The 24,181-nt window shown below is 46.0% G+C and overlaps 1 protein-coding gene and 1 non-coding gene across 2 annotated transcripts in view; one reads left to right on the forward strand and one right to left on the reverse strand.

Moving 5' to 3' along the window:
* Positions 1–9,452: 9,452 nt before the first annotated feature.
* On the reverse strand, positions 9,453–9,524 carry trnae-uuc (transfer RNA glutamic acid (anticodon UUC)). Its single transcript has one exon. It is a non-coding gene; the product is annotated as a tRNA-Glu (tRNA).
* Positions 9,525–10,816: 1,292 nt separating this feature from the next.
* LOC147272180 (uncharacterized) overlaps positions 10,817–24,181 on the forward strand; it is a 430,453-nt gene continuing 417,088 nt past the window's right edge. Inside the window, exon 1 of the mRNA XM_086205272.1 lies at positions 10,817–11,201. Coding sequence (XP_086061398.1) covers positions 10,817–11,201 — 385 coding nt within the window. The remainder of the gene's footprint in view (positions 11,202–24,181) is intronic.

Below are 24,181 nucleotides of genomic sequence, written 5' to 3' on the forward strand. Positions count from 1 at the left end.
CACAATTGAGGAAAGTAGAAGAGAACATTCAGCTTCATTAGAAACACTTGAACTGTTGAACAGTAGAATTTGTTTGAAACAGTTTACAACACTGAGTGACAGGATTGAAGAGGGAAGAGTTTTCTGCTTTAAAATTAATTCTAACCTAAAAGTCAAGTCAAGTCACCAAATCACAACAGAAGTTATTTCATGACACAGTTTTGTCAGAGTTCAATAAAAGGAAATTAAGGGTCATCCAAATTTTTTATCTCCTTTAGACAGGCCTCCAGTTTAGTCAGCTGATTTATTTCATGTGGATGCATTGATAAGTACAGCTGTGTGTCGTCAGCATAGCAGTGAAAATTAATTGAGTGTTTCCTAATAATGTGACCGAGAGGAAGCAGATAAAGGGTGAAGAGGATTGGTCCAAGCTCAGAGCCTTGAGGAACACAATAAGAGACTGCAGTGGTTTCCGAGGGTTTATCATTAGTCAGTACAAACTGAGATGACCTAGTAAATAGGACCTGAACCAGTTAAGTGCAGTTCCTTTAATGCCAATGACATGTTCCAGTCTCCGTAGAAGGATATGGTGATCAATGGTATCAAAAGCTGCACTAAGATCTAATAAGACCAGCACAGAGACCAGTCCCTCATCTGATGCTAGTAGGAGGTCATTGGTAACTTTGACTAGTCCTGTTTCTGTGCTAGGATGAATCCTGAACCCTGACTGGAAATCCTCTCATAGGCTGTTGCTATGGAGAAGTCACAGAGCTGTTTAGCAACTGCTTTCTCCAGAATTTTGGTGAGAAAAGGAAGATTTGATGTTGGTCTGAAGTTGGCCAAAACTTCTGGATCCAGGGTTGCTTTTTGAGGAGGGGTCTAATTACTGCCACTTTAAAGGACTGTGGGACGTAACCAGATACTAGACACATTGATCATATCTAAGAGGGAGGTGCTAACGAAGGGTAGAGAGTCCTTAAGTAGCTTGGTTGGGATGGGGTCTAGAAGACAGGTGGATAGTTTAGAGGAGGAAATGATTGAACTGAGCTCATCAAGGCTCACGGTACAAAAACTATCAAGTGTACGTCTGGTCCTCCAGCAGCCTCTAAGGCTTCTGAGGCTATAGGTGCCATGTTGTCAGCTGATGGCAGGAGGAGGTGAATTTTCTCTCTAATAAGGACAATTTTGTCATTAAAGAAGTCCATGAAAGAAGAGGAACCTGGGTTGTTCTTGTGTTCCTCTATTAGTGCTGAGTAGTAGGCTGCTCTCGCTATACGAAGGGCTTTCTTATAGCTTTTAAGGCTGTCTTGCCAGACTAAATGAGACTCCTCCAGTTGGGGCAGCGCCATATTCTCTTGAACTTCTGGGTTTTTTGTTGAAGCTGTCTGGTTTCTGAATTGTACCAAGGTGCTTGTTTCCTTGGATTTATAGATTTAGTTTTTAGTGGGGCAAATGAGTCCAGAGTTGATCCTAAGGTGCCTGTTGCTCTATTGATAAAACTATCAATTTGGGAGGGACTAAGGTTGACAACAGTGTCCTCTGTAACAATGGGACACGACACTGAATTTAGCACCACTGGAATCGCTTCCTTAAATCCAGGTGTGGCCTGATCAGACAAACATCTGGAAACCACTGTTTTCCTGAGTGGACTGTAGTTGATCAGTCCAAATTCCAAAGTGATTGATTGGTGGTCTGATAAAAGCGTTCTGTGGAAACACAACTAGATGTTCAGCTTCAGTTCCACATGTTAGGAGGAGGTGGAGGTGTGGTTGTGACAGTGAGGGCGTTCATGGACAGACTGATGGACACCAGTTGAGTCTAGAAGAGAGAGAAATGCAGCACCAGACTGTCGACACTCTTCTGAGACCTGCTTCCTGTCTTCAAGCGTCATCAAGACGTCCCAGCCTCAGATTTTCTGATTGGAGACAATGATGACCACAAGTACAACGAAAAAAAGAGCAGACAAAACAAACGCAAAATCCATCCAAATCCATTGATTGATTGATTGATTGATTGATGCTGCAGTTCTAATGTGGAGTTTCAAACTCAGAGAACAGCTGCCGTAAAACACAGAAGAGGAAGAAGGATTTTTACCCGGAACTGAGATAAAAATGGAAAAGTTCAAAATAACATGAAAAATGGCAAATTATGTGTTGTTGTTTGTTGCCTTCAATCATTGCAGGAACAACATGAGATGGAAAAACAAGTCTTTCATCTATTTAAAGTAGAAAGATGTCTGTAGATAACATCCACTCCAAATAGTCAAACACAAGGGTGGTGATCAAGTAGAGCCTCTACATGGAAACAAAAGCACTGACGACTTTAAAAGAGAACAGAAAGTTTATGAAAAGACAAGTTTATAAGGACATTTAAAGGTGTGTAGACTGCTGTTTACACTTTAATTCAGCTGTAGAAGAAGAAGACCTTCACTGTGAAAACTCATCCTGTGTTACAGCCGCCCCTCCAGGACGGTCAGGGACCAACTTCAGTCCTGGTCCTGATACACCGGAAATCCAAGCAATCCCTCCCATAGGAACCATGTATTTGTTAAAGCAGCGCTCGCTGTGTCTGTGTAGGAGCCGGTACTGAGCGTATACTGCATGTGTACTACTACTAAAGGTACTTCACCGGAGGCTCCAGCTTATGCCACATATTTCTCAAACAGCTGGATGACATCACTGATATCAGAGACTCCACCCACTCATTTATTTTCACACATCTCAAAGACAATTCAGTGTTTGATCAGGGATCAATACTTCATTATAAAGATCAGTACTTGGTGCCAAGTGGATCTTTGATGGTGACCTCAGAGAAATCAGATCAGCCCTCACACCCTCCTGTCCAATGGTGGCTCCATGATTTCAGCTTCATCCTGTCTCTTTCCTGCTGTGTTTTCCCTTCTGCTTTCAAAAACTCTTTACACCCACAACCCTCAAGTCTGGCCTCCACCACCATGATTAGTTTCAGTTTCTCCTCAGCTTCAGTCACACAACACAGGATGGACAAAGGAAGTCTCTCTGTTGCGTCGTCTCATCTTTTCCTTTGTTAACTAACTCAGCAAGACTGATGTCTCTCAGCTGTGTGTTCTCATCATTGTTCTCCATGTAGACACGTTGTCTACACTGACCATAATCCACTCACCTTCCTTCATTCGTTGCAGTGTCCCAACCAGAGACCAGTCAGGTGGTCTCTGTTCCTGCAGTTATACTGCCTGGATATTTACTATGTGAAGGGGACGACAACATGGTGGTGGACGTCTTGTCTCGAGTTGCCTCTCTTCCTCCTCATCCATCGTCTCCTCCTTACACCTCCCTAACACTCACACACAACCACAACCATAGACTTCACTGACAGTGACATCGCTCACTGAGTTCATCTTTGATGTATCATTGGTTTAAATAAAGTCATTATTTGGCCTTCAACCTACATCTCCCACTCTTGTCTGCTTCAGAGCTGTCAAGACAAGAGGTTCCACCCCAGTGTGCATTCTCATGTGTCTTTTCAGAGATCCCTTTTCTGAAAATCTTGTGCCACAAACTGAGCATGAGAATGGTTTCTCCCCAGTGTGTGTTCTCATGTGTCTTATCAGACATGTCTTTTCTGGGAACCTTTTGTCACAAACTGAGCAGGGAAATGGTTTCTCCCCAGTGTGTGTTTTCATGTGTCTCGTCAGACAAACCTTAACAGAGAATCTTTTGCCACAAACTGAGCAGGGGAATGGTTTCTCCCCAGTGTGTGTTCTCATGTGTAATTCTAGACGTTCCTTAACTGAAAATCTTATGCCACAAACTGAGCAGGGGAACGGTTTCTCCCCAGTGTGTTTTCTCATGTGTGTTGTCAGATGTCCCTTCACAGAGAATCTTTTGCCACAAACTGAGCAGGGGAATGGTTTCTCCCCACTGTGTGTTCTCATGTGTGTACCTAAACCACTTCTATATCTAAAACCTTTACTGCACTTTGAGCACCTAAATGGACGCTCATCCTCACTGACTTCTGTCTCAGATTCAGAAGGACCAAAGTTCACGTTCCTGATGATTTCTGATTCTCTTTCAGTCTTTACTTCTTGCTCTTTTGAGCTGCAATGAGTCACTTCCTGTCCTGGGCTCAGTTTCTGAAGCAAATTCCTCCTTGAGCCAAAGGGTTCCTTGTGCTCAGAGGAGGCCGTGTTATCAGGTCTGACCCAATCATCCTCACTGACTTCAGTCTCAGCTTCAGAAGAGTCTGACATCTGGTCTTCAGTCTGGGGTTGTACAAGTGGATCTGGATCTACCTTGCTGGCTGGTTCTGGTTCTGGTCCTCCACTCTCTTCTCCATCAGCTTCTGTTTTCAGAGGATGAACTGGGCTGCTGCTCAGAGACTCTTCTTGCATGTTCTCCTCAGTTAGACTCTGATGAAGCTGTGGGAACTGAGGTTTCTCTTCGTCCCCTTCACTCTTCACAGGGAACAGAGTGAAGGGGAACGTGGTGATATCAGCCTCCTCCTGTCCTTGAAGCTGCCCTCCCTCCTCACTGGTCCAGAGCTCCTCCCACTCCTCTTTAATGTGGGGGGGCTCTGGGTCCTGCAGCTCAGGGGGAACCTCTTCTTTAATCACCAGCAGCTGCTCCACATCTGCAGGACACAAACAGCAACATCAGAAATCTCTTCATTTGACTCTGAAACAGCGGAGCAACAGACAGAAACAGAAATCAACTCAATGAAAAGAGACGTCCTGCTACTGACGACCAGTCAGCAAACTGGGAACAGAAACGCTGGCTTCAGATGCTTGGATCAACGTTGTGTCACCCAGGTCAAAGGTCAAAGGTCCCCTCTGCTGAATGGTTTTGTCCATTCATCATCACATCTGCTAGTCAGAATGTTCATTTCTAGAATGAGACCCTGTAGGAGAATGAGAGTTCAGTCCCTAGAACCAGAGGGAACCTGTACCGATGCTAAACATGTCAGCCCACCTGCACTCACAGCCAGGGAGGTGCTGGCCACTGGGAGAAGTGGAATGATTCCCTAATGGCCGGTCCAGCCCAGGCCAACCGGGCAGTGGAGAAAAAAAGGTTGTTTTTAATGGGCTGATATAACTTCCAGTCTACAGGATCATCTTTTAACAAGGTAGCACCGTAGCAGCCTACAGAAGAACGACACAAGGACACCAACATGCACAGCATGCTGGGCCAGCCTGTCACACACGACTCAGTTAGCAGGAGTTAGCAACACAGTGTGAATGTCCCCTCAGCTTGGTCTTGTCTTGGTTCAGTCCAATGGTAACATGCTTCTGATGCCTGTCAATGGGAGTGTTCTTAACATTGACCACTGACAGTGACTCACACCTCAGGTTCCAGCCCTGGAGTGATGATTCCTGAGATCCACTGATGCGTCAGGTCTTTGTTTCTTTCACTTCATGATCCTCATGGCGCCATCAAAAAATAACACAACACAAAAAACACCTACACAGGAAATACTTAGCTCTCTGGCACACATAACGTCTGGGCCAATATTAATATTAATATTTATATATAAAAAAGAATAAATGGCACAAACAAGCAACCGGCGGCGCTCCCACGCCCCGGGTGCCTCCCTGGATTTTAACTACATTCTAGTCATCCACACCATCACATCTACACTCCCACGCACAACACACACCCTGCACCCATGTTGGGATGGGGGGGCAGCTGGGGCGGGGAGTGGGTCCATTGCTGCCCCTTTTGCTAACTGCACCAGCGCGGGCCTGGGGGCCTGGGGGGGGGGGGTTCCTGGGGCTCCCTGTGTTCAGGGGGTTTCTGGGTGCCCTGGTGGTTTGGTCCTGACCTGCCTGCTATCCTGGACTGGGGGTGTGATGTTCTGGTCCCCCACATCAGCTACAGTCAGCTACCCACAGCATCCAAGACAAACCGTAGCACACACACACACACACACACACACACACACACACACACACACACACACACACACACACACACACGCACACACACACCTGGTCTCAAAATACACGCCTCTCTGGCTACAAAGACAGGTCAGTGAGAGTTTTTCTCGACTGATAACTTCTGTTGTTCTGTGTTGTAGAACTGTAATACTCTGAGAAGAAATACCTGCTGGCTCTACTCTCTCTCTCTCTCTCTCTCTGGTCTATTTTTATAGTTCGTCTCTTGGTGACCAGTAGAATTTCAGATCGAATCCTCGATAAATCTCTGTTGTTATTGTTGTTACTGTTTTTGTTTGTTTGTTTTTCTCCTATTGTTGCCCCCCCCCCTTGTCCTCCCTGTCCTGTCCCTGCTCTCTCTTCCTGTCCTGTCCCTGCTCTCTCTTCCTGTCCTCTCCTGAGTCTCAGTCCGGTAGCTTCATCAATGAACCAACACATTCCTAATAAAGTTCAACACAGAAGGTGATAGGAGGAGTTTATCAGGTTCCTCCTTAGCAGAGTAGAACTGCTTCAGTCCAACATGGCACCAGGAACATGGATGCTGCTGCTGAACAGGACAGGGTAAAAACTACAAAAGAAGGCTGGACAACAATCCACAGAAAAACTAGTTTACCCTTTGATTTTGACCTTTGAATTTTTACATTTTACCTTTCAGACGTTCACACACAACCCGGAAATGGCTTTTTACACCTAAAATCCCCTAAAATGCTCTCTGAGGGCCTCTGCAGCTCCACTTCCTGGCTGAATTCGGGGCCCAGCAGGTCCCTGCGGGACTCACCTGCTCTGTCCAGCCTGACTCGGGGCTTCAGCACGGCATCGAGCAGCAACCTCTGCCGGCGGTTCTCCCGCTCGTACTCCGCCACGGTTTCCTCCAGCAGAGCCCCGATCTGCTCCGCGGCCGCCGCCAGCCGCTCGGTGAGCAGCGCTCTCAGCACCGGGACTCCAGCCACTGAGTCTCCTTCTCCCAGCTGCAGCAGGAAGTCTTCAGCGGCGGCGAGGATCCGCTCCTGGACCGACACCCGCAGCAGCTGCGCGGCGCACATGTTGAGGTTCTACCGGCGCCACTCAGCCTTCAGGAGACAAAGACCGAGGCCGGGGGTTCACGGACTTCTCCTTCTTTCCTTGTTGTTTGAAAACCTCCCGCGTCTTCGTCTCGTTCTGTGAAGCGCGTATTGATGACGTATGTGGTGACGTCCGAAGCCTCGCCAGCCAGCAGTGACCATGTGACTGATTCAGGACCTGCTTCTCCGGCTTGGCGTGAGATTCTAAATGTAAAGCAGTGAAACGCCGTGGTTTCCTCCCTCTGGTCCGCGCGTCTGTTGCAGCTTCGTTTCCATCACAGCTCTCTCAGCCCCATCAGCCATGTTGTTCATCATCGTGTTGGTTTTTGGAAATTGTACTAAAAGGACGGTTTGTTTGTTTGTTTGTTTTTTCTTTAAATGACCTGTGGCAGCACTTGGATGATGAAGTGCGGAGACTTGGAAGAAGTGGAACTCCAGCGAGTACATCAAGTACAGCGAGTACATCAAGTACAGCGAGTACATCAAGTACAGCAAGTACAGCGATACTAGCAGATACTGGACGGACTCAAGATCCTCTGGTGCACTGAAGAGCCAGCAGACTGCCTGTCCCAGCCTCTTCCTGCTGGCCACAGACTTCCTGTGCAGGCCGTCATCATCAGGGCCATGTGAGCGTGTGTTCTCCACGGCAGGAGAAATCGCTTCAAGAAACCCAACAGACTTGATTTGAAAACGTTGGAAAAACTTCTTTTTTATTAAAAATTTGTAAAAACAAAGCGTCCTCATTCCCATCACTTTCACTGAGACTTTCACATCATGGTCCCATTGTTCAAAGACATGGAACGATCCAGTATGAATGCAAAGACTTCAATGATCTCATTGTGTTCACGGGTCATCAAATCAGTGTCAGTTCAGTCGGTCAAGCCTGCAGGGAAGTTTACAGTCCAGCAGGTGTCAGTATTCAGTGACAGTAACACAGTGTCATGGCGTCCACAGGCTTCATGACGCCTCATCCACCCTTCACCACTTCTCCTGTCTGTCCACCAGTCTCTTCACTTCTCTCTCTCTTTATCTCTGTCCCTCTCTTTCCTTCTGTATATCTGTCTTCCTCCATTCTCTGTCTTTGTCTCTGCCCCGCTCTCCTGCTCTCTTTCCCCCCCATCCGGTCAAAGCAAACATCCCTTTCTACTGATCCTGGATCTGCTCCACGTTCCTGCCTGTTAAAAGGAAGGTTTTCATCACCACTGTTGCAGGATGTGCTGCTGGTGGAGAATTGTTGGGTGGAGGTTCATTGAAGGAGTTTGGTGCTGGACCTGCTCTACTAGTAAAGAGTCATGAGAGAACTTTGTTGTTTGGCGCAATACAAATAAAACTGACTTGACCAGTGTCATTTGTAGTCTTTTGTTAATTGCATGCCACATGAAATTATTGTTGGTCAGTTTTCTAGCGACTGTCTCACAGTGGCAAGACAAGAACACTTCTACTTTTGATGATGACAGTTTGTTCAACACTAAGCTTCATCCAGTACCATGTTGTCAAACACTGGAACCTCCACAGCACCTGAACAGGGACTTGAACCCTGGACCCTCACATTAAAAGTCTGATGCTCTACCGTCTGAGCTCCTCAGGCTCTTTCTACAGCATTGAGACAGGAACAGAAACACCTGTGAAGGTCAAACTGATGCTTTCTTGACTTGTTCAGTCCTCCATGTTGAAGTCCACCAGGCTTTTGATTGGCTCTGATTCTCTGTGGCAAAATCCAACAAGAGGCTCCAAAAATGTCCTGAATGTCACAAGAATGCACAGGACAAGATGTTAGTTTCCTTCATGTCTGCAGTTCCTCCACTGGAAAGTAAAGTCAATGCTGCTCCTCTGCTGAAACCTGGGATCGGACCAGGGACCTTTAGATCTTCAGTCTAAGGCTCTCCCAACTGAGCTGGTTCAGTTCTGAGTGAGGGCCCTGCTTCTCTCATTTATAATCTCTTCCACTCTCACTGGACCTTAGAGAGGATTGGAGCTTCTGAAGTCCTGACACAAATCAAACCAGGGACTTTAAACTACACAGTGAAGGAGTTGGTCATCAAGGTTGATGGCAGCTTATTAAGTTCTAGCTTTGATCAAATATAAGAAATGTAAATGAATTTAACATTGATTACATTTCCCTCCTTTCTTTGGTGCCCTCAGACTTTCTGAGAACTGTAGGAGGAACTGCTCTCTGTTCTGTGTTTGTTCTGCTCAATGGAGGAAGGAATGGAGCTCTAAGTTTTCCAGTTCCTACATCAGTGAATGGACTTTCTGTGCTGCAAGGAACCAAAGCTACTAAGGAGGATTACAGAGTTTGTCCTTGCAGGAGTCAGTGGCTTAATAGAGTCTAACAAAGGGTTGAACCTGAATGAGACAGTCACCCTTCAACATGGGGCCATGGCAGAGTGAACCAAGGACACTACAATGGGGGTGAGAGTGGAGCCATGATGGATTCACAGTTCATCACCTCCACCATCATGTGGACCACCTGATCACCTCTCCCTCAACCTCTAAATAACTCATTCCCTGACCGGGAATCGAACCCGGGCCGCAGCGGTGAAAGCGCCAAATCCTAGCCACTAGACCATCAGGGACCACACTGAGCTCTCCAACAACAGAGACTATAGACAATGACTCAAGAACACAGGACTCTGTGGTCTCAGTTTGAGATGCAGAGGGTCCACCAAGACCACCAGACACCTCAGCCCCCTAAAGACAGTCCACCCGCAGGATCAGCTTCTATCACACAGTGGTCCAGAACCATTATGAAGCCTGATCAGGAATGTGAGCAAAGCTCTTGGAACAGGCCTGCTGCCACCACAACTAAGATCCTTTAACTGTCAACATTGGTTTGTCTCATTGGAACATTTTCAAACCCTCGTTGCTCAGATTTTACATGAATTTGATCATGACTTTAGACACATGTTCTGTTTATTAATTAAATAATCATTCAGTTATGAATTTAGTGAGTCAACTCGACTTGGTCAATTATAAAAGTTAGTCTGGTTATTATTCAGTCACACACACACACACACACACACACACACACACACACACGCACACACACACACAGCCTGTCTTCAGAAAGATCTGATATCTTTGATAAATCGCCAGCTGAATAGGATAAATGGTGCTCCGCTGTTTCAGAGTCAAATGAAGAGATTTCTGATGTTGCTGTTTGTGTCCTGCAGATGTGGAGCAGCTGCTGGTGATCAAAGAAGAGGTTCCCCCTGAGCTGCAGGACCCAGAGCCCCCCCACATTAAAGAGGAGTGGGAGGAGCTCTGGACCAGTGAGGAGGGAGGGCAGCTTCAAGGGCAGGAGGAGGCTGATATCACCACGTTCCCCTTCACTCTGGTCCCTGTGAAGAGTGAAGGGGACGAAGAGAAACCTCAGTTCCCACAGCTTCATCAGAGTCTAACTGAGGAGAACTTGAAAGAAGAGTCTCTGAGCAGCAGCCCAGTTCATCCTCTGAAAACAGAAGCTGATGAAGAAGAGAGTGGAGGACCAGAACCAGAACCAGCCAGCAAGGTAGATCCAGATCCACTTGTACAACCCCAGACTGAAGACCAGATGTCAGACTCTTCTGAAGCTGAGACTGAAGTCAGTGAGGATGATTGGGTCAGACCTGATAACACGGCCTCCTCTGAGCACAAGGAACCCTTTGGCTCAAGGAGGAATTTGCTTCAGAAACTGAGACCAGGACAGGAAGTGACTCATTGCAGCTCAAAAGAGCAAAAACTACAGACTGAAAGAGAATCAAAGATCATCGGGAATGTGAACTTTGGTCCTTCTGAATCTGAGACTGAAGTCAGTGAGGATGAGCGTCCCTTTAGGTGCTCAACATGCAGTAAAGGTTTTAGTTACAGAAGTAGTTTGGATACTCACATGAGAACACACACTGGGGAGAAACCATTCCCCTGCTCAGTTTGTGGCAAAAGATTCTCAAAGGGAAATCTGAAAAGACATATGAGAATACACACTGGGGAGAAACCATTCCCCTGCCCATTTTGTGGCAAAGAATTCTCAGAAAATGAACATATGAAAATGCACATGAGAACGCATTCTGGGGAGAAACCATTCCCCTGCTCATTTTGCGGAACAAGATTCAAAGGAAAGCAACATCTGAAAACACACATGAGAACGCATACTGGGGAGAAACCATTCTCCTGCCCGTTTTGTGGCAAAGGATTCCGAGTTAACGGGAATCTGGAATCACACATGAGCGTACACACTGGGGAGAAACCGTTCCTCTGCTCAATATGTGGCAAGAGTTTCTCAAAATGGAATCGAAAAAGACACGTGAGAATGCATGCTGGAGAGAAACCATTCTCCTGCATGGTTTGTGGCAAAAAATTCTCAGTTAAGGAAAGTCTGAAATCCCACATGAGAATGCACAATGGGGAGTAATTGTTCCCCTCCCCAGTATGTGACTAGATTGTCAGATACAGTTGCCCAATAAATGTGAGTGTTCTGCTGTAAAGCAAGTGGTTTAAAGCTGGTGCAGTTCTACATTATGATGTAACAGATGGCATCACCCACATTGCAACAGACAAGTAAATACTGACTTGGTTACATGCAAAAACATGAAGATCCCTCACATTGTGTGAACACATTATCACAAGTGTTCTAAAAAGAACATTTCATTAGTATTAGTTAATGGGGAAAAAGCAAGGCTACTGCAAACAAGCGGCATGGCTCAGGGGTAGAGGTCGAGCAACCAAAGGTTCGATCCCCGACCCCGGTGACCATGTCCAAGTGTCCTTGAGCAAGATACTGAACCCATAATTGCTCCTGATGAGTAGGTTGGCGCCTTGCATGGCAGCCTCCACCATCATTGTGTGTGTGAATGGGTGAATGAGACGACTGTGTTAAGATTGTTAGTTAGATAGTTGCTGATTGATGGATGCACTGTGTTAATAAATATATTTTTATTATAAGAGAGGAGTCGTAGTGTCTTTTGTGTACCAACTTGTGGTCACGTGTCTCAGCAATAGCAGTGCTCTGATCTCATCCTCCAACATCAGAGCTGTCCCTTGGTCGTTAATGTTACAGAATATTGACTGTTAGTAGATAAACTCTGTTAGAGACTGGTAACTGTTACAAGTTTGGTCGTTTTTTAGTTTCCCTGAACTCTTCAGGGTGGTGCCCCGTATAATTAATATTTAATATTAATTAGTTATTTATTAGAGCTGGTCAGAGACAAAGACAGATCATGAAGAAGGAGTGCTGTATTCTGCTAGCACATGCTAGTGACAGTCAGAGATCAGGAGTCTCAGCAGGGAAAGATTCATCTCTTATTTCAGAAGATAATTGGACGTTCACTGGTGGAATGTTTGAGGGTCAGAGGAGAAAAGAGGACAAGTGCACCTGTTGTGTGTGATGGGGCACCAGCATGGAGGAAGTTGTCATACATTTCCAGCTAAACAGCAAGAAACTTCAAGTAAAGAATTAAAATGATTTAATTCAGTGTTTAACTACCAGGCCTCTGTCATAAAACACCAGGAACAACTGACCACCTCACCATGACTTCACACTGATAACCAGGAGGTAACCTGGTAGTCAGAGCAGCGGTGCTCAGGTCTGTGGACTCAGAGGAGGGTTCTTCTTCTGGTCCTGGGTTTGAAGACATCAGCAGCCTTATTGGAGTCAACTGGGATGTTCCTCTCAATAGACAGCAGCATTAAATCAGAGAGCCTGTCTTCTCCATGGCTCCTCCTGAGCTGGTCCTGGATCAGCTTCAGTTTGGAGAGTCACCGGCAGTGCTGCATATACTGGGAGGAGCCTGTGGCTCTGGGTACACTGTGCCCATGTTGTTGACTTGAAGGCAGCTCAGCGTTACTGCACATTGTTGTTTTGGAGTGCTCAAGATGAGGAGAACACCTCAAGTTCAGGACATTTTCTTCCCAGAGTGATAAAAGCAGCCAACACCTCCAGCACAGAGTGGTTGGGAGAGACCTGCCACACCTCTCCAGAGACATGATGGCAGTGGTGGGATTTGAACCCACACCTCCTCAGAGACTGGAGCCTTAATCCAGCACCTTAGACCGCTCGGCCACACTACCTCACTGAGCCAGTCAGTGAGTTGGTCTGCTAAAGGCATGTTGAAGAGGAAGTAACAATGATAAAAAACGTATTCTGAAGGGGGACCCCTTCCATCCTGCGGTCACAGGAAGTGACGACAGCGCCACTAGAAGCAGGAAAGAAATGGTAAAAGGACTCAGTTTGTACAGAGCCTTTCTACCTCCTACCCCCCTTTGTTTGGTTGTTGTTGTTTAGTGACTGTGGATGAACACACAGGAGAAGTTGAGCATGAATCTGTGTTCCTGTTCACTTGAATACATGCAGGAGCAGCAGGTGGAAATACTACTGTTTATTTTTGTTCTGATTTCAGAACTGTTGACACAACGGTGTCAGATTAAAGCATCTCCACCTTCCAGATGCTGGTCTCCTTCTGGGGTCCTGACTGACCTCCATCTTGTGTTCTGGATCCACCTGAACCCAGCAGCTCCAGATCCCTTAACTCCTTACAGGGATAGAAAATGGCTGCTGGATGGAAGTCCCCCAACTGTGGCTGTTCTGAAACTCTTCTCCTCAGTCACTCCTGAGTTGACACTGAGATGGAAACTCTGAGTATCAGGTTCAGAACAGCTGATCTGAGTTGGTCCAATCAGCTGTGAGTGTGTTCACCTTGAGTGTCACACGTGCACAACCACGACAAAATGCCATCATCAATGGAGCCCCGACACCCTGAGTCACCATGACAACCACAAACAAAATAACGAGTTATTTCACTTCAATTCATTGAAACAAGACCTTCATATATTTATGATGACATCACCAATATGAGCCTTCCCAGTCTGTCAGGTGGTAGAATTCAGTCACCACCAATGACATCAGAGTCATAGTTCAGAGATCAAAGACAGACATTAAAGTCTCTCTGATAAAACAAAAATATAGTGTAGTACACTGGAAAAGAATAATGCAGTATATTAAATATGATGTTTCCATGGAGGGGCAGTTTGACATTTTTATTCTTGGATGCATTTATATTTTAGAATCAGAAAGGCAGTTACAATGACATCATCAAGAAAAAACCTGGTGTTACAAAGGTGAGGTGAACAATTTTAACAGTCAATCCAAATTTTAGGCCTGAAGTTAGAAAATAATATTAGCTAGCTAGCAACATTAGCTAGTTAACTTTAGCTAGCTGGTGATATTTAGCACCACCAACTAGTTAAACAAGGTCAACAGCTGTTATGATGATGGTCACATGATTTAACCTTCCTCCTGTGTGACTTGTTGGAGGTTCTAAATGCATCAAAGAAGCACATCAACTTGTTGACTGCATCAAGGCTTTCTGACTTTGTCAGGAACCTCTAGTTCAACAAAATAAAACAGAAAATGTTTTTCACTGAATTATAAAATCATAAGGATTGGTTTAGACCCAGTTATCAAAATAAGATGATAAAGCAACAATCAGAGCCAAACCTGAAGTCAGAAGTGCACTGTCAGCAACACTGCCAGCAGCTCCTCTCCCAGTCATGGGAGCTTCAGGGACTCTCATCAGCCTCGTTCTCCCATCGACCTGCACAACAACACAACAAACAAAGACGGCAGGTCCAGTGTGGTCCTGATAAGACCACTGGACTGCAGGGTCCCAGTATCACTGGTGACAGTGGTTTTACCAGCTGGGACCTTGGACAAGAACTTCTCAGAGGAAACTCATCATGGTGGCTCAGTGAAGAAAACTAGACCTGAGCTGCCTGCTGGAACCTAGCAGGTGAAGGACAGAGCTCCACGTCTTTAGAGACACCACCACTGTGGGCTCATGTTGGCAAAAGAAGTGGGTCAGTTTTTGACACACACACACACACACACACACACACACACACACACACACACACACACACACACATGCATGTTCTTACACACAGAGACTTTTCCTCTGTTTTTGTTTTTTACTGGTTTTGAACCAGTAACTGGTTTCTGTTGGTTTGGTTTGCTTGACTGGTTGTTGTTTGTTGACCTTCCAAATCCATATTTTGGGTTCTGGCTTGTTCTGCTTTTCATTTTGTGTTTGTATTAAAGTTCTGTTGATGAAAAAGAGACTTTTTTCTCTTTTTCTTGAAGTAAATATGAGGGTCTAAACTGACCCATAACACCATGGATGTTCCAATAGTTAATGATATTAAAATGAATACTAAATCAAACCAATCCATGTCAGAGATGTGTTCTAACACCCTCAGTAACGGTCAGGAAACACAACAACCTTTGGTTTATTTCTAGGATTTTCTTGAGGTTCTTTTTACCATTTTTTTAACTGAAATTGAAGATTTAGTGACTAAAAAAAGGTCCAGAGGCCCACAACTAAATATTCAAACCAATATTTCCATGGATAAGGAAGCCTAACAAGGTCACCAAGAGATGGAAACAACTTGGAGGATAGAAAATTGTTTTAGTGTATTTGACAGCTGATTGAAGACGTGGGTCAAAACTTACCGTTACCATAGAGATGGGAACAGGAAGCTGACACAAGAGGAAGGTTCCAGCTCTGAAAAAGGAGTTTGATCAAAATCTTGAACTGCCAGTAGAAATATCCTTCTGTATGTTGACCTTTGTTGACAGAAGTCACTTTAGCTTGGCAGTGACAAGAATGGCTGCTAGCTTGACAAAGAACTGCACAAACCAGGTTCAAGCTGGACTTTGGACCCTGGTATCTGCAACGACTCCATCAACTCCTAATCTAGCAGCTCTGCTGGGTCCAACTATTTTACAGAACATTTGACAGACCTGTGGAGCAGTGAGGACACACATGAGTTGATCACATGATCCACTGAAGCACCATTTTACCTGCCACTGAGGTCACCAACATGAGCTGGAGTTGGGAATCTTGAACTGAACCTGGTATCACAGCGACACCTGCAGCTGAAAAATGGAACAGCAACACTGAACCCAAGTACAGGATTGCAGGGAGACTTTTTGAAGAACAAGGTGGGCGTGGCTTCAAGCTGGATTCTCAGAGACTATTTCCCAAACCTCTACATTGGCATCTACACTGTCATCCAGTCACGTGACTGAAGTCATCCAGTCACGTGACTGAAGTCATCCAGTCATGTGACTGAAGTCATCCATTCATGTCAGTGATGTCACTTGGCAGGACTGTCACTGCCGTCTCATTCTAGAAAAGAATCCAGACTCCACCTGTGGCTCCATGATAACTGATGGACCTCTGGTTGGAGGCTGGACGATGATGTTTGGACTGGAAGGAAAACTCCTTGTCCAAATTCCATTGTGTTCAAGTTTAAAGTCCCACAATAAGAAGTAGCTGAATCTGACAGGTGGAGGTTTGGAACTACAAGATGGTGATGTTTCCTTGACTTGATGCTCTGACTATCAGGGTAGATGACAGCTTCTTCTGCTGCTGCATCTGAGTGGCTATGATTGGAGGTTTTACCCTCCAAGGTTGTTTGGTTCCAGGGGAAATTTTAGAATTCCAGTCCCCAACCTTGGCTGTTCTGAAACTCTTCTCCTGAATCACTCCTGAGCTGCAGCAAGAACAAATACCAGTGCCAACCAGATCAACTTAATGGCTGCTAACAGCCTCAGACACTTGATTTCCATCAATCTGGAGCCAAGAAGGCCCTCACCTGTGGTTCTCCTCCAGGAGGGTCCAGGTTCTGCCATTGGGGCTCCTGGTGCCACTGCCAGAGAGCCTCAGCTGAACACTGCAACATTTCAACAGGAGATTGACATTCCTTCAAATGTCCTGACATCTGATTCCAATGGTTCTGTTCCATATTTATATTTTAAAATCAATCACACAATGAAAGCTGCCTCAGCAGGTTTAAGAGAGAGAACAAGCTAAGAGATCTGAAACCAGTAAAATATGCTTTTCTGTGTGCAAACTAGTGAGGGGCATGGAAGGATATTTTACCACCAATACAGAACCCAGACTTTAGTCATGTGATGAGATGGAGACTCTGATTATGAAGTTAATGGACAAAATGTGACTTGAAAGAAAACACATTAAAAAATACTAACTAAACTTAATAAATAAATAAAGAAGCAGCACAAATAACGTTTTCTTCTGCACAAATTTACTGGAATTAGACTGCATTTTTGTTAATGAGTAGATGAAAGAGTGTCACATATATATTATATACATGTGATACATGAACATGGCTTTGGACAAAAGCTCAGTGAAACTGTAGGATTGTAGAATTATTTAAATGTGTCAAGTGGACTGTTTCAGGTTTCTAGAAGACGCTTCAGCTCTCATCCAAGAGGTGTCTTCAGTTTTCTTCACTGATGGGAGGATTTTTGCTCTAAGGGGGCGGGACCTTCTCCAGAGGTGATTGACACATGCAAGCTCTGGGTGTCAGAGTTGTTTTGGTCAGGATGTGAAAGGGAAGTTGAGTCAGCTGGTATCTGTGTCAGTTAAAAGCCTCACAGTAATTCCATAATCTAGGAGAAGAAAGTCTCCTACGACGGGATTCGAACCCACGCGTGAAGCGCACAATGGATCATTTAAGTCGTAAAACTTACGACTTAAATGGAAACTGTCTGGGGGGGGTGTAGCCTCCATCGGGGATGTGTTTGATGTCTGAATTCTGTCTTTGATGTCTGAATTCTGTTCATTGATCTCCTGCTTCAGTCTTTGATCTCTGACTGATCCTAAACTCATCAAAGGATCACATCACCTTCACAATCTGTAAAGAACCTGGGCGTCATTTTTGACTCTGAGCTGAATTTCATTCCACATGTCAAGAACATAACTAAGAGAGGTTTTTATCATCTTAAGAACAGAGCCAGAGTCGCCCGTTCCTCTCAGGCCAACACGGAGGTGCTGATGCATGCTTTTATTTCCAGTCCTTCAGATTCTTGTAGTGCCCTGCTGCTCTCTGGTCTCCCCAAAACAACCATCTATAATCTACAATGACTCCAGAATTCTGCAGCACGTGTGCTGACGAGGACCAGAGGGCGGGAGCTCATTACACCAGTTTTAATGTCGCTGCATCGGCTCCCCGTGTGTTTCAGGATCGATTTTAAGGTTCTTTTAGTAGTTTTTAAGTGTCTTAATGGTCTTGGCCCACCTTATTTATCTGAACTGCTTTTATCATATCAACCATCGCGGACCCTGAGGTCCTCTGGCACCGGCCTTTTAGTCGTTCCAAGAGTCAGAACTAAAACCCACGGGGAGGCTGCATCCAGCCATTATGGCCCAAAGTTCTGGAACAGCCTGCCAGAGAACATCAGGACCGCAGAGACTGTTGATGTTTTCAAAAGGAGGCTCAAGACTCCCCTTTTTAGCTTAGCTTTTAACTGACTTAGTCTCTCTTAGCCTTTAATTTTATCACGATATCTTATTGTTACTTTTGTCTTTTAATTATTTTATTCTACTTTTTTATTAGCTCTTAAAACTTTTAGATTTTATATATATTTTATGTCATTCTGATATTTTAATATCATTGTAATTTCTGTTCTTTCCTATTCTACCTTCTTTGAGTCTTTTAGTTTTTAGCTCCAGTGTTTCCTGTGGGGGCCCTCCACACTGGGAGGTGTGTCTGGTCCGCCCTCAGGGGCGTCGTCCTTGGGATCGTCCAGGCCCGGAGAGCTGGGGGGCTCTGCATTATATGTGGAGTGTACCCGTCTGTCCGGGTCGGGGGGGTCTGGGTGGCGGCGCTCCCTGTGGTTGTGGGCTGTGGCACCTCCTGGTGAGGATGGCCCCCCATAGGTGGTCTTTCCTCACTAGGATTTTCAGTGCCCTGCCATGTTCCTACTGACAGTCAGTGTGTGGTTGTGTGTGTGTGTGTGTGGGAGGGGGGGGTGGTGTGTGCATGTATGAGGTCATGTGGGTTGGGAAGGCCGGGTTCTTAACATGTATTTATTGTATTGTTTTATATTTTATTAAACGTTGCCTGTTTTCTCTCAGTTCTGTGAAGCACTTTGTGTTGCAGTCTCTGGATGAAAAGTGCTGTACAAATATAAATAAAGTAAACTAAAGCAGACGGACGACTCGAGAATGAGAGAGGAAAGAGTAAACAAAGCAGACTCTTTTGAGGTTTTCTCCTTGGTCCCTTCATTTTTTGAGAAGACACTGGACTCAACTGCTGTCCATGATTCTGGATTTTGTTGATTGCGTTGTGAACGAGGATTTGGCCAGGTTTTGTAGGCGGGATCACTGGTGTGCGAACACACCTGACGCTGTGGAGAAAAGATGGCGAGCCACCCACAGGAGAGAGAGAGTCAGAGTGGAAAATGGCGCTGCAAACCTCACCCACCCAGGTGACACTGACCCTGACGGTGGGATTGTGGTAGGACAGAACTGACAGGTTTCACAGAGACACCTTGAATTTCTTTTGGACTGATAACGGACTGAACGAAAAGACTGGTGATGAACGGGAGAGACTCTGATCATTGATTTGTGAGATTGAGTTGTAAATTGAAATACTTTGGCACTGAGTTTTATTTTTATAACTTTGTTTTGTTCACATTTCCTGATTGTGTGCCAAATCGGTGTTACATGAGTGGGTTGTTGAAAGGGAGTTCAAGCTTGGATAGAGCCGGTGAAACAACCCAACAGGAAGAGGGAACGTAGAACTAAAACTCATCAATAGGCTGAACCAAGATCAAATGAGAACCTAGACTGAGGAAACTCAAATAGACACCGTGAAGTAAACAAACAATCATAGAAATCCAGCCACCAAATTAAACCTCAACTCAAATAAGTCGGGTTAACTTCAAATAAGACTCAAAAGAGGTCAATAACCTGATTCTCCTGAGGTCTGGTTTCTGTCTGTTGGTTGGAGGGAGACTCCTTTATTGAATGTGTGTGGATGTAAAGGGTTTGGAACCAATAGTTTTTGTTTTTCTGACATTTTCTGTCTATAAAGAAGTCTGCAGTTTTATTCACTGACTAGTCTGTGGTCTGTTATTCTTACATTAGATCAACCACTCACATGAGCCTAAAATCTCTGGTCCTCCACCTGAAGTGAGACACATGGGAACTTTGACCCTCATCAACCATGCAGGGAGGAGTTCTCAGAGTCTGATTGTGCTGATGAATCATCAGAACTCTCCATCACGCCGTGACGAGGACATCTCAGTGTCAAATCTGTCATTTCCTGCTGCCAGTAGGTGGCGCTGTGGTCACTACTGACCTATAGATGTGTTCAGACTGGGATGTTGATCAAACCTGGAAGTTTCAAACAGATCTGACAGGTGGAGAGGATTCAGAAGAGTTGAAGCTTCATTTTAGTTGGAGCCTGAAAATGAGGTGAGACTGAGGGCTCCCAGGAGTTGCAGGTAGGTGCTGCCCCCTAGTGACCCAATGGAGAACAACATGTAATGACATGAACGTTCTCCATTTTTCCAGTTCTTGACTTCATTCATCCTCCAACTTCTTCAAGCTGGAAGAGAGTGAGATCATTTAAAGTAGAGAGTCAATAATCAGCATCTCATCACTCATTTGTTCTCTGGTGGTGACCTCACGACTCTGCAGTGTGACATCACACATTTCGCTGATGTCATCCTCAAGTGTGTCACTCAGTTCATGCAGCCTTCATTGTTTTATTTTATTATTTCCTTTCACTTTGATCTTCACAAAGACAAAGTGCGTCTGATGGAGGCACCACTGACAGAGTGGAATGTTTCCATGTCGCCATGACAACGTGAGGCCCCTCACCTCCTCTGTTCCTTCTGCCGGTCGGCGTCAGAAGAGCAAGATGGCTGCTTCTCCATCTGGGTGGATGAGCAGCTCCTCCCATCTCAGGCAGACGCTCCCTGGCTGCATGTCAGCAGCTCCTCAAAGCTCCTTCTGGTTTCTTTGCTCTCCTGATGCTGCGCTGGTGGATTTGTCCACCTCTCATTCTCCAGGGTTCTCAGCCTCATGTTCTCCCCCTCCTGTTCCAGCTCCTCCAAGTTTCCAGTGGAAGTTTGGCTTTTGTTTGCTACTTTGTCTTTTCTCCTCTGTTGGTGCTTTGAATTCCTTTGTTGTTCTTTGTCTTTTCATCATTCAAGCCTCCTTTTGTTGAACGCTCCTCTCCCCCGTCTGTATTTGGGTCCTGTTCTCCTCCACTTTGGCCAAGAAGGCGGCCCAACAAGAGTCACCAGTGATGTCACAGCTCCTGGGTGCCCCGCCCCTTCATCTCGTGCAGGTCGTGTGATGTCACTGAATCCCACTCAGACCAAACCAGTCAGAGATCAGTGTGTTTGTGTCAGTGATGTCATCGCTGCTGACATCACAGCCCTCCATCCAGACACGCCAGACTGAGGTGGAGGAGGTGATGTTGGGGTTTTCAAGGTCTTCGTCATGAGTGGGAGGGGCTGAGCTGGTGAATGATCAGCTGACCAGGTCTGGGCTCAGTTCAGATGTTGAGCCACTGCTGACTGCCATTTGCCTGAGGAAGACCCAACGTTCCCCTCAAGAAATGGAGGGCAGTTTTTAGTGCAGCGTTCATTCTGGTTGGAGTTTTCCTTTCCTCTCTGGCCCTGCACCTCTCTGGTGGGGAGGTGCTCCCTGTTGACAAGGACTCAGTGGAGAAGACTGGACCAGGACCTTCACTGGTTCAAGGAGCACCGAGGCAAAGGGAGGCCCAGACCAGCAGCCAGGGTGACCAGTTTGAAAAGCTGCTCCTCTTCCATGCTGACTTGTTGGTGTCTCCTCTTTTATTCCTGAGTGATTTTAATCTCAGCTCTCTGAACCTGAATGGAGCAGAACCAGGAAATCATTGCAGGAAATCATGGAGGAGAAATGAATGAATGAGACTTCCAGTCAAACTGAGACAAACGTCCAGGTTTGGTCATCAAAGATATCTGACATTCATCAGTAGACTGACAAAGATGCTCATTATTATTGCAGCAGATGAAACTAGAGAATAAAGAGGGTCTCACTTTGGAAAAAAATATTGCAGTATATTTTTGTTTTATCAGAGAGGCTTTAATGTCTGTCTTTGATGTCTAAACTCTGACTCTGATGTCATTGGTGGTGACTGAATTCTACCCCCTGACAGACTGAAGGCTCATATTGGCGATGCAGGTAGGTGCTGCCCCCTAGTGACCCAATGGAGAACGACATGTAATGACATGAAGATTCTACATTTTTCCACTTGTGAGATAAAAATACCTCACAGCAAGAAGGTTCCAGGTTCCAGTCCCGGCTGGAGCACAGGATCTTTCTGTGTGGAGTCTCCATGTTCTCCTGTTCCTGCGTGGGTTCTCTCTGGTTCTCCAGCTTCCTCCCACAGTCCAAAGACATCAAGAGGGGACGAGGCTGATTGATACTCTAAATTGACTGTAGGTGTGACTGTGAGAGTGAATGGTTGTCTGTCTCTATGTGTTGGTCCTGTGATGGACTGGTGACCTGTCCAGGGTGAACCCCGCCTCTCGCCTGTAGAATCTGGGATAGGCTCCAGCCCCATGACCCTTAACAGGAATAAGAGGAAGACAATGGATGGATGGATGTTGGAAACTACTGCAATACAGTATATAAATATTTTAGTTCCATACATGGGAACCTGGTTCTTCTGCTCTTTAACATCCTCCAATAGGAATGGACCGTCTATGACAAAGTATCAATAAATCTATCAAGGAGGAAGAAGAATTCTGATCAAGGAATTGAAGTCAATCTGGAGATCAGTTGATCTCTGGAAGGAGGAGGAGGAGGCATCCTGTGCTTTTATGTCTCTGTTCATGTTTCCTGCTGTGTGTGTGTGTGTGTGTGTGTGTGTGTGTGTGTGTGTGTCCCAGCTGCAGCAGTCAGTTCAGGTTCCTTCAGTGTGACTGAGGGAGGTTTCTGTCCGATGGTTTCTCCCAGTGTGAACACAGCCTGACTGCTGATGCTGTGCCGACTCTGACAGTGGTTCAGTTTTTCTCAGTGGCTTTGTTGCTGCTCTCAGATCAGAATGAAAGTTCTCTCAACTCTGAGTTCAGCCTCCACAACATGGAGTCACTTGTTTCTCCTTCCTTTGATCAAATAGCGAACGCTTTTGGACGAGGAGGGAGGAAACCACGGCGTTTCACTGCTTTACATTTAGAATCTCACGCCAAGCCGGAGAAGCAGGGCCTGAATCAGTCACGTGGTCACTGCCGGCTGAAGAGGCTTCGGACGTCACCATATACGTCATCAATACGCGCTTCACAAAACGAGAAGAAGAAGCGGGAAGCTTTGAACACAACAAGGAAAGAAGGAGAAGTCCGTGAACCCCCGGCCTCGGTCTTTGTCTCCTGAAGGCTGAGTGGCGCCGGTAGAACCTCAACATGTGCGCCGCGCAGCTGCTGCGGGTGTCGGTCCAGGAGCGGATCCTCGCCGCCGCTGAAGACTTCCTGCTGCAGCTGGGAGAAGGAGACTCAGCGGCTGGAGTACCGGTGCTGAGAGCGCTGCTCACCGAGCGGCTGGCGGCGGCCGCGGAGCAGATCGTGGCTCTGCTGGAGGAAACCGTGGCGGAGTACGAGCGGTAGAACCGCCGGCAGAGGTTGCTGCTCGATGCCGTGGTGAAGCCCCGAGTCAGGCTGGACAGAGCAGGTGAGTCCCCGCAGGGACCTGCTGCATTGTTCCCAACATAAAGGGAGGTTTTAGTAGCTCAGAAACAAAGTCCAGGAATTCTAGCTGGAGCTTCATCAGACCAAGTGGTCCAGACCAGCTGGAAAAACCCCTGAGACAAAGTCAAAGAGCAGGCAGCACAATGTTGGTGGGACTCAGGCAGCACACACACACACACACACACACACACACACACACACACACGTGTCAGCAGTCTCTCTGTCTCCTGCAGCAAGTCACATGATATCCAAATGAGTCCCGTCAGAATTCACTAAAGTTACAGCAGCTTTAGGGGACAAACTACAAAGGTAGAACTCCTGCAGACACCAGTGAAGCTCTGTTGATCATTTTAATGCAGTTTCAGTCCAGATCCAGAGACCAGATCCAACTTTGCTCAGCTCCAACCCAGACTGTCACTGTCAGGATTGTTGTGTCAGAAAGAGGTGGAGGAGAGGAATCAGTGATGGAGACTCAGGGATCGATGGAGAACCTCTTGATTCACAGCAGCCCTGCTAACAACACAGTCAGAGATGTCTTCCAACGAGACAGAACACAGCTTTATACTGAAGACAGGCTGTGTGTGTGTGTGTGTGTGTGTGTGTGTGTGTGTGTGTGGGTGTGTGTGTGTGTGTGTGTGTGTGTGTGTTTGGCTTGATGATCTACCAGGAAGGGATGGTCATTCCCAGATTGTTCTTATCTTGGATCCTGGC

The sequence above is a fragment of the Aulostomus chinensis genome, chromosome 1 (genome assembly GCF_037954235.1).
Source record: "Aulostomus chinensis isolate RoL2024-O1b breed Wild chromosome 1, RoL_Achi_v1.0, whole genome shotgun sequence".
NCBI lineage: Eukaryota > Metazoa > Chordata > Actinopteri > Syngnathiformes > Aulostomidae > Aulostomus > Aulostomus chinensis.